Raw genomic sequence first — 10,794 nt, forward strand, 5'->3', positions numbered from 1 at the left:
TTTTTTAAATGTCTTACAAAAGCACTTTTGCTTCATCATTGATCTATTTCTATGAACCTTGAATGCAACTGTGACATTTTCTGGGTCTTGAACAAGAAGGTCAGTGTTCTACAGAGGCCTGATCAAAGCCTTCATTCACAGAAAGAATCAATGACAGAACAAACACATCCACCCAGAACAAATGACAAGAGATCAATGCTAAACAAGCAAAAGGTCTGGATATTTGCAGCATTTAAAAAAAATAAAACTATTAAACACGTCATGAAGGGTTAGTTGTTTGTAGACATGATATGAAGCATATTTAGATCTTTTAAAAATAACTGAATATAGAATTTAAGAATAATGTTGGATGTAAAAATGATTTCTCTAACTTTAGTTTAAAACATTACTGGTTAGGTTTCAGGAATAAACACAAAAGTGGTCACACTGAGCTCCTAGGCAGATTATTTTTCTAATGTTTCAAATGTGCAAAACTCTAACATTAAGATGAGCAAGACGAACAATACAGAGGGTTCAAGAAAAGTGATTCAAATTATTATTTTTATTTTTTATTAGTTTTTAGGTGTAAATGTGTCACTAAGTTGACAAAGTGGAAAATATGCTGCATGATATGCTACATGACTGCAGGGGGCGCTGTAGTTCCTCGCTTAGACCGGAAATCTCTGCCATGACAACTGAACGGCGGGCAAGACGCGCATTCTGAAACTGTGGCGTGAACTAATCATCAAAACATCAAGATTTAAACGTTTTACACGTTTATGTAAAGCCGATTTTGTAATACTGGCCTTTTAGTCGTTATTATGGATAACGTTAAATGGAGAGCAGATAGGCTGAACGCACCGGCGGACTTCATGAAAGCTCCCGATGGAGGTAACGTTAACGTTAAACAAACAGCATAAACGGCAGTGTGATACATTTAACACCAACTAAACAGCATTCAAGCTATTGTATATTATCTTAACTGCTGAAAGAAATTATATATATTTTCCTACATTTGGGTTTTGACCACTGTAAATGTAAAACGTTACTTTTTAATCCATATTGAAATTCCAATATCTCTGGATAAGTCTGACAATAATCAGTGTTAAGGTTAGCCCTGCTTGCTTTACATTTTTTCGAAATGATTCACAGTTATAAAAGTAATCAAATGTAATTAGTTACATTACTTTAATAAATATAAAATAAAGTTACACTATTTGTTACATTTTATAAAGGGTTACTTGTAATCTATAACCTATTACATTTTCCAAAGTAACCTTACCAACACTGCATGGACTGTTTGTTCTTTCTAAAATTGAACCAGTGACAGCTAAAAGGTGGTTAAAAATAATAACAAACTTCAAAGAAAATAATGAGCAGTACTGTTAAATTGTGTTGTATGTGAGGCATCTATAATGTTGTCATTGTAAAGAAAACAATCCAGATGCTCAGGGGGCACAAACTCAGAATAGAGATTTTATGTGTAGAGTCTTATGTGTTTATGACATGAATATTAGTCTTTCTATGTGTCTCCCAGCATCTGTCTGTAACACCACTCCTCCTCTGATGACACCTGCTCAGTTTACTGGGGGACCGCTAGCCCCGCCCACAGCTTCACAGACCACACCCACCCAGGTTCTGCCACAGTTTAGAGCTCTGCCCTCTTCTAAATTCAGTGAGGAGGGGTTTGGCTGGACAGAGCCTGCTAAAGTGGAAGCATGGCAGCCTGGCCGTCAGAAACAACAGAATGAGAAAATAATTCAACGGCTCCCTGACCACAGGTACACAAACACATCAGCACATCCACTGACTTTAGTGGTCTCTCTGTAAACTCATCTCTCTCTGTCAGATTGCCAGACGATGAGAGGAGCAGCCCAAAGCCCCTGCTGCAAGAGATGGAAAGGTTAAGAGAAGACAAGGAAGTGATGAGAGGAGAGATGGAGCGTCTGAAAGGAAGAGTAGAATGTTTGAGAGAGCAGGTCACAGATCAGCAAAACCTAATAAACAGGTGCAAACACTCAAACTGACTGACTTGTTCTTTCAACTGCGCATGTGGGCTGAAATGTGTGTGTGTGTGTCTACAGACAGTGTAAAGAGCATGATGAATTACACAGTCAACTGAAAAGCTGCAAGGCTGAACTAAATGTGAGCCAAGACCAGGTAAATACACTTTCACTTTATTCCCTAATCGTTCAGAACAGGAGAAAAATGTGTGTTTTAGGGACAGAAATGCTAGTTTCTAAATACAGTCTGCATTTATTTGTCTAGCTTTCAATCCTGAAAAGAGAGTATCATTTAAAATGTGAACATCTGGAGAAAGAGTTACAGGACTCAAAGCAGGAGTTGGGGAGACTGCAACAAAAACAAGAGACACGGGTAAGACATAATTAATAGTAGAGTGGCTGTATTTTGTTCCCATTTGTCATAATGAAGTTTCTTAATTTCAACAATGGATGATACTGTAGCTCAGATAAATAAAAAGCTCATTACTAATGAACAGATGAGTGGCATAAAACTGACTTGTCCCATGAAATCCACCATTGTTATTACACAAATAATGTATGATATCATAAGGCAAGGAGACAGTGTTGAAGATTGACTTTTTTGGTATATACTTGCTCAGTAATTGATTTTGTTGTTCATTTTTAACCCAGAAATGTTCCCTAGTGCACCTTCAAATGTTGGCATGAAATTACAGTCCACCCAATTAATGTATCTGTCTTTTCTAAATGCATTTTATTGATCTTATTTTGAAGGATTCATGTATTTTTTGACTTTTTAATTTGTCTAAGAGAGATAAAACTGATATTTTATTACATTTTTCTTTTTTTATATGACTCTGATTTGTTGTAATGGTGCATGTGATATATTTTATTTTATCTTATTTTCAACCACTTTGAATATCAGAATGATGCTGCACAGGAAGTGACCTTACTGAGGACCCAAATACAGGAATTGATATCAGAGAGAGATGAGCTGAGAAATCAACTGAGGTGAGTATAAGGAATCAAATGTTGCTCATACTGCTGTCTCTAAATGACAAATCATCTACTGGTCTATGTGATGTCACATGATTTGTATTTGTGCAGTGTCCTGAACAGTTCATTGCTGGAACAGTCTGAGTGTGTGCAGAAACTGCGGACATACATTGGCAGCCACGTCACAGAGAAAAAGGAAGAGGAAGAGCTTAGACGACAGATACAAGTGTGTAAACACACAGTCTGCTGAACTGCAATTAGTGCATCAGTTGTGGTCCTTCAAATTTATGTTGAATGCATGAATGTAATTATTTTATGAATGTGTGTGTGTGTGTGTATAGCATTTAAAGAAGGAAAATGAAGCCCTATCTTTATCAGTCCAGCTGCTGAATGTTAGAGTTAACTCAGCCAATGACATTTTGGCTATTCAGGAGAAAGAGCTAGGTGAACAGGTAAGATTGCACATGTGCAGACATGTAATATTTGAAATGAATGGCCAATGCAGTTTGCCAGATATGAATTCATTAATAGATTTAGTGGTATTTTATTATGTGTGTAGGTGCAGACTGCTGACCCATTGTACTCTGGCAGTAAAGCTGGGCAGATGTTGAGTGTTTGGAGACAAAAGGTTTTCATGCTGCTTGTTAAATTACAGACCAGAGATTTACAGCTTCACACGGAGAAAACACAACTGCATAAAATGGTAATGCAAATGCATTCTCATGCACATGTATAGTATACTATGATAGATGGACATTTCTAACCACTGGTGTCAGTAATTAGCATTTTTATTTTGATTTGACCCCTGAAATTTATTTTCAAAAAGTATTTTTTACCTATATTGTTTTTGCTAAATATAGTGTCCAAATATACACCACTGTTGAAACATTTGGAGTGAGGAAAGTTGTTTTTCCAGTTTTTACTTTTATTCATCAAAAATGCATTAGTTTTGTTCAAAAGGAACTGAAAAAAAAGTATCTGTTTTAATAAAAATATTAAACAGCACAACTGTTTTCAACATCGAAAATAATACCTTTATTTTAGTTTTTATAATAGTTCCTTGAGCACAAAATCAACATATTAGAATTATTTCTGAAGGATCATGTGATAATGAGAGCTAGACTAATGGCTGATCACAGGAATAAATTAAATTTTTAAATATATTAAAATAGAATTTGTAAACTTTTTTTTATAATATTTTGCAATATTATGCTCGTTTGTATTTGTAACGTTTTTCAAAAGCATACAACCTCTCTAAACTCTTGAATGGATAATTAATGTCAGTTAATTAATTAAAATACATTTTCAGTATGTACAATTTTGGCTGTCAACATAAATGTCTGGTTTCTCCACATTAGATTACATATCTATTTATGTTCTTCCATCACATTAGTAAAACTAAGTTTTTGAGTTATTGGGAGTGTTTACTTAAGATTTAGTGTTTTCAAATCTGAGTTTAGTACATTTTTATTGTATGCGTGTGTAGGTTTCCTCTCTGCAGCAGCAAGTAGAGTGTTTGCAGTCACAGAACAGTGTCCTTCAGCACCAACTAGAGGACAAAACAGCCCAGTTGGAGTTACAGCATGTACACGCACAGGTACTTTGACTTACAAGTATGCACATACAGGTCTTGTGGTCCTTCCATTAGAATGAAATTCCTCTCGTTGGTAATGGATAAAACCTGCACAGATGTTCTTCTGTTCCTCATATTTGGTTCCTGAACTCAATGTACATTTTCACAGCCCTATACATTTCCTAATGAGCCATGCTGTTTATTACATAATAGGTCTTCCAGGTGATATGATAGATGTGTATGAGAAACTGAACTGAAATTTTGTGGTTACTACTCACTAAAATGTAGCTCATTGATATTCACATGATCAGCTTTTGCACTCTGTCTCCAACCCCCATGAGCTCTTTCCCTCATTCTTTTCTTGTTATCTTTGCTTTTTTAACAGTCTGAACAGGTTGGATTGAGCTTAGTGAGGTTTAAGCTTGTTCAGAGTTGACTCATAGAAGTTCTGCTGTTTTAACATCACATTGTTCATCCGTGATTACTCACCACATTCAGAGCGGCTGTCCAGCTGATCAGCTGTATTACACAGTGATGGCACTGAAACTCTTCTTCTGTATTGCCTGCAGGCAAGTGTGTGTTTCTGACAGCCCATGTGCTTGCTTTGTGTGTGTGTGTTCAGGGAGTTCAGCAGCAATTAGACGGTGCTCTACAGGAAAATGTTCAGCTGAAAGAGTGCAATAAGTGCACCGAGGGATCACTGAATGCTATCAGTGAAACAGCACACAGGTAACACACATGATCACACCCCTTGAATCTGTCCGTGTTCTGTACGTCTCTGGATTAAACAAGTTTAATAAATACCAACGTGACTGTCATGATTAGATTAAAGCTGACTGTTCCTCTGACCAAAGCCCTGAAGCCAGCTCATCCATAAACATCTGTCTCTCTCTGTGTGTTATCTCGCTCTCATCAGAGTGATGTCAGCCATAGAAATGAAGACGGGTCAGATGGAAGCAGTTCAGTCCAGTGTAAGTCAGCTGAACCAGAGACTCGCCTTCGCTGCCAAACGTCTGGACACAGTACATGGTGAGAGTGTCATCTGTGTGCGAGTGTATGTAAGCCTGTTTCACATTAAATATTAGGGGTTGCACGACTACTGATTTCTACTAGTCGATTTTTTATTTAAATAAAAATTTACTCGACTACTTGTGCTTCATGCTACTGTGAATAAAAAGACATTAAATTGTTTTGTTTTTTTATCAATAAACGCTTATTAATTCATAGGCTTACTCAACAATTACATATGGAAATTGTCAAAACTTTATAATTATGACATTACATATTTATTCGGATACAACGTTGTACAGATACAAGTATGCCGTGTTAAACTAAAATAATAATTAATTTCTATAATAATATTTATCATGCAAGCAGAGAGAGATCATGAAAATGTTTAGTGATTATTCGAACACGACTGAATCAATTCAATGCGCACATTTTCATTACGCAGAACTCTTTAAGCGAGTCTTAATGTTTAGTGAACTTCACTAAACAAGTTCATGTGCGTGTGCTGCGCAAATCAGCAAAAGATAAAGATGCAAACATGTAAGACAAGTAGAAAATGTATCCGTATATAAGTTGATTATTAGCCTGCTCTCTCTCGGAGAGAACTGGTTTTGTTTTTGAAAGACTGAGTTTGATTGGTGGGTGCGCTTTGCTTAATCCATCCATTCGTATCATATCATAGCCTAAGGTTTAAATCATTGCCTTTTAAATATATACAAATAATAGAATGTGTGTATGATGTATTATTACAGGTGATATTACTTTTGCCGAGCTTTGATTTCTGAGAGATGCACAGAGAGGCGACACCAATGCTGTTTGATTTTCGCTCTTTTCATTCATAAAGTTTACGTCAGAGACTTTAGAGGTCTCTGTAAAATATTTCGCTGAACCCTTGGCTCAGCTGTTACTGTATCTAGCAAACTCCGGACTGTTCCAGCTTCAGCCAAGTTTTCAGGCAGAATTATTCCTTGACTGTTATTCGTTTTTGAAGCCATTATCTGTGCCATTTTTAATAAGGTATTCGGCTTCAGGCACACCCCTAATTATTACATTACATATTTAAATTTTACATGCAACATAGATAAGGTCATAGAAAGTAACAGCTACTGATATTGCAATCTTAAAATTCACGTCATACTTGCAAACACTTTGTGTGCATGGTTAATACATGCTCGAGTAGACGATTGTTTCCCACAGCGCCAACTAGTGGTTGAAGTAGGCGATCACTCGACTAGTCTATGCAAGCCCTATTAAACATACATGGGCTGTTTGTCTGCAGGGCTGCTGTTGCGGAAAGAAGCTCTTTGGAGAACCAAGAACGCTACTAGATCTCCAGAGCCAGCAGTGGCAGAGAGGTACAGCATCATGGGAATAAATTATTGTGTTTAAAATGAAAAAAGAACATTTTGTAATGTTTTAGATGTTTTATCCCACAATGCATATTAAACATAATATTTATATAATAATAATAATAATAATAATAATAATAATAATTGAATACTAATTAATTATTAAACATTATTATTTTTAACAATTGTTTAAAACAGAAGATCTCTCTGTTAAAAGAAGATACGATGTTAGATTAAAGATTAAAAATAGCTGTTTTTTTTTATTTACAAGATGTACAGGAAGTGACAACTTCAGTATGCAACTGTTTAAATTGCTCATAGCTCCATAGCTCAAGGTCGCTTTGCATAGTTTAATACAGGTACATCTGCACACACACACTGCAACCACGCAAGGGCCACATATAACCATATTATCCAAAATACATAATAAATAGAGTCTTGAAGGTAGTTTGGAATGTTAATCATGGGTACAGCTTTTACATATGTTTCAGTAATCCAGGTTATTTGTGTATAATATGCTGTATACAAGTATTTCATTCCATTATTTCCTGTCTGTGTTGCAGCTTTATTAAGAGTCTCCAAGCCGAGGTGGTGTTGTTGAGTACAGAGAGAGACACACTTGCACAGGAACTCAAACGCACACCAGAGCTCATCCAGGCCTCCCTGTCAGAACTACAGCAGCAGCGTATGTACACAAACGTCAACCTGAATGTACTCTCAAGATCGTAAAGAGAGAGGACTGTAACTGTGTTGAATGCAAACTGCAGGAGAGAGAGAGCTGGGACACCTGAGGGAAGCTCTATCACAAAGCAGCGAGGAGCTGGAGGTATCAGAATCAAGCAGAATGGAGATGCAGAGACAGTGTGAAGAGCATGAGGGGACCATTGTGGAGCTCCGTGCTGAGGCCCAGAGACTACAGCAGCAGTGTGACTCAGGTGTGTGAAGAGCAATGTGTTTGAGTGAGGTAACGGCAACCCACCCCCCACACACACACACAAAGCGTTGTAAATTGTAAAAAAAAAATAATCTTATTCTCATTGCTAATAGTCTATTAATACTGTTTAACACATGCTGAATTTTGCTGACATCAATTGCTCATTGCTCCAGGCAAAATCATGCTGCTCTGCTTCCACTCTGCTCACAGAATCTCTCTGATGAAGAACCATTTGTGCTTCCATCTAATATTTGCTCAGGTTTGGTTGTGGAGTACTGTTGCTTATTTTTGAAGATGTAAAAGCTGAATATGGATGTTTGTGTAGTTTTACAGAAGGTGTCAGAAGTTGAGAGTGTGTGTGCAGAGAAGCTCAGGGACATGGAGGCTCAACTCAATGCAGCGAGAAGAGAGCACACAAAAGCAGGTACATGCTTGACATAAAAATACAAATGTCATGGTATGTATTTTTGATTAGATGAGTGTCTGTGCATTACTGAACATGCATTCTCGTGTGTGTGTGTGTGTGTGTGTGTGTGTGTGTGTGTGTGTATGTGTGTGCGCACAGTGGTAGCTTTGCGGCAGGTTCAGAGGCAGGTGGAGAGAGAGAAAGAACAGATGAAAGACGTAGAGAAAGAGAGAACAGAACACACACACAAGCAGATCACACATCTGCAGAAACAGTTGAAAGACAAGGACAAAGACCGCAACCTTCTACTGGTGAGTCATTCTCTCTCTCACACACACACACACACACACACTCACTCATCTATTTTTATTGAGGGGGCAACAGTTGCAGTCCTGGATCACTTGGTGTCCTCAGTGAGATAGGACACACACTTTTTTACCAAGAAATAATTATACAAAGACTTGTAGTATGAAACATTTTATTTTATTTAAAATGTAAAAAAAAAATAATAATAATAAATTGTATATTGTTTTCAACATGCTGCATTTAACAGAATTGAATTTTGAATCAAGTGGCATTTATTAATTTGTATTTTTTAAATAGCTGTTTTTTATGTTAATTAAGCTGCATTTATTTGAACTGTAATATTGTGAAATATTCTATTGTGAACAATTATAACTGTTTTCACAAATAATAAATGTTTTATATTTTAAATGCATATATTTTAAATGCAGTTTATTTCTGTGATGGCAAATATAAATTTTCAGCATCATTACCCAAGTCTTCAGTGTCACATAATCCATCAGAAATCATTCTGATATACTGATTTGCTGCTTGTGAGGTGTAATTATTTGTCAAAACTGAGTGAATAGAAAGTTTAAAATAACAGTCTCTTTTGTGTAACATTTTTAGCTAGTGACACTGTTTTGATCAATTAGGCTGGATTCATTTTATTTGATAAAAAACACATAACTTAAAGTTGTATAATTTTGCAAGTTGTATAATCAAACTTGAAAATATAATTTTATAATCCGTGCATTTCCAGCTAATTTCTGAACTCCTTTTGCTGGGAAATAAACCCAGTATGTGAGTGGCACGAGGTGTGAGTTTATGAATTTCCGTTTAAAGCAGTTTAAAATATGTGAATGGGTGATTTCTGCAACTGCATTGTAGATAAACATGGTTTAACGTATCAAGATGCAAATAATTTAAAATGTGCTTGGCTCAGAGATCTGTGTTGGTTTTAGATCTGTTTCTCTGTCCTTTATTTTCTATTGTTTTGTGTGTGTGCAGGCAGTGGTTCAGGAACAGGGTTTGATGAATGAATATAAAAGTCTGAGAAGATCAGCAATTCAGACAACTGAGGCCCTGAAACAAAAGCACTATCCTCAGCCCGAGAGCAGCAATCCTCCAACACCTGAAAGTAAGCATACTCTGACACTCAAAAAAACTGCTTTTGTCCATGATATGGATTCATATTTATAATTTTGTAATAGCTTTGGTTATTTAATTTGTTCATTCATACATTGAATCATTTTTGAATGTCTACTCAATGTTCTTTTGCACTTGACTTGGTTCCTCATCCCGCTTTTCTCAGGTCTGCTGGGGGCACTGCAGGCTCTTAGTGCCGCAGTGATGGGCAGCTCAGAGGAAGAAGATGATGAGGAGGGTCAGGCCTTCACTGTGACACAAACACCCTCTTGTGCTGACACACATAAAGAATAGTGCTGAACACACCAATCAATTCTTTCTCACACACTCGCTGTCTCTCCATCCTCTCTCATGGGCTTTGATGTCTGTTTTATCATTTAATAAAAGAGATTTTTGTAAAATTAGACCTGTAGATCTTGCAGTTAATCTCAGATGGTTTGCAAAATTAGACATTTGTGACCCTGGACCACAAAACCAGTCATCAGTGACAATTTTGAAATTGAGATTTATGCATCATCTGAAAGCTGAATAAATAAGATTTCTATTGATGAATGGTATTGTTAGAATAGGACAATATTCGACGGAGATACAACCGGTTGAAAATCTGGAATCTGACGGGCGGAAAAAACCAACCTAAATATTCAGAAATTCACCGTGAAAGCTTTCCAAATGATGTCCTTAGCTATGCATATTACCAGCGGTTGGAAATTTACAAAATATCTTAATGGAACATGATATTTACTCAATATGTTAATGAGTAAATATCATGAAAATAATCCAGTGTGAGTCACTGAAGCCTAAAAAACTTTATTTTAGCGTCACATGATCTTTCATAAGTGTTTCTAATTATGCTTAGTTTATGGTGCTCAAGGCACAATTCTTTTTGTTAGTGTTGAAAACAGCTGATTTAATGTTTTCAAATATATGTGTTGTTATTGTGACTTTTGATCAATTTAGTACATACTTTATTAATAATAAAAAAATAAAAAAATCTAACTGGCCTCAAAATACCTAAAAAAAATAGTCAGCAAAGCATCGATTTTCAAACCTTGGGTTTTCACGGGACTGACTGGATCTTACATTTTTAGAAGGAAAAAATTAATTGGTAATTTTTCATCAAAACACAACCTTCAACT

At 36.3% G+C, this 10,794-nt stretch overlaps 1 protein-coding gene across 2 annotated transcripts; it reads left to right on the forward strand.

Annotated features, from left to right (window-relative positions):
• The first annotated feature begins 621 nt into the window (after positions 1 to 621).
• cchcr1 (coiled-coil alpha-helical rod protein 1) lies at positions 622 to 10,061 on the forward strand. 2 transcript variants are annotated; one of them, XM_026210671.1, is made up of 19 exons: positions 628 to 870; positions 1,517 to 1,760; positions 1,829 to 1,987; positions 2,064 to 2,139; positions 2,248 to 2,355; positions 2,887 to 2,972; positions 3,069 to 3,183; positions 3,299 to 3,409; positions 3,517 to 3,660; positions 4,444 to 4,554; positions 5,153 to 5,259; positions 5,447 to 5,559; positions 6,818 to 6,893; positions 7,451 to 7,572; positions 7,655 to 7,822; positions 8,147 to 8,245; positions 8,387 to 8,538; positions 9,521 to 9,650; positions 9,825 to 10,061. In XM_026210671.1, exons 1-19 carry the CDS (start codon positions 801 to 803, stop codon positions 9,950 to 9,952), a joined length of 2,319 nt encoding a protein of 772 aa, XP_026066456.1. In that variant the 5' UTR covers positions 628 to 800; the 3' UTR covers positions 9,953 to 10,061. The 2 variants fall into 2 exon arrangements, with proteins under 2 accessions (XP_026066457.1, XP_026066456.1); XM_026210672.1 differs by lacking the exons at positions 9,521 to 9,650; positions 9,825 to 10,061 and adding an exon at positions 7,995 to 8,080 and having other exon boundaries at positions 622 to 870; positions 8,387 to 8,527.
• The last annotated feature ends 733 nt before the right edge of the window (positions 10,062 to 10,794 follow it).

The sequence above is a fragment of the Carassius auratus genome, chromosome 30, assembly GCF_003368295.1.
Source record: "Carassius auratus strain Wakin chromosome 30, ASM336829v1, whole genome shotgun sequence".
Classification (NCBI taxonomy): Eukaryota; Metazoa; Chordata; class Actinopteri; order Cypriniformes; family Cyprinidae; genus Carassius; species Carassius auratus.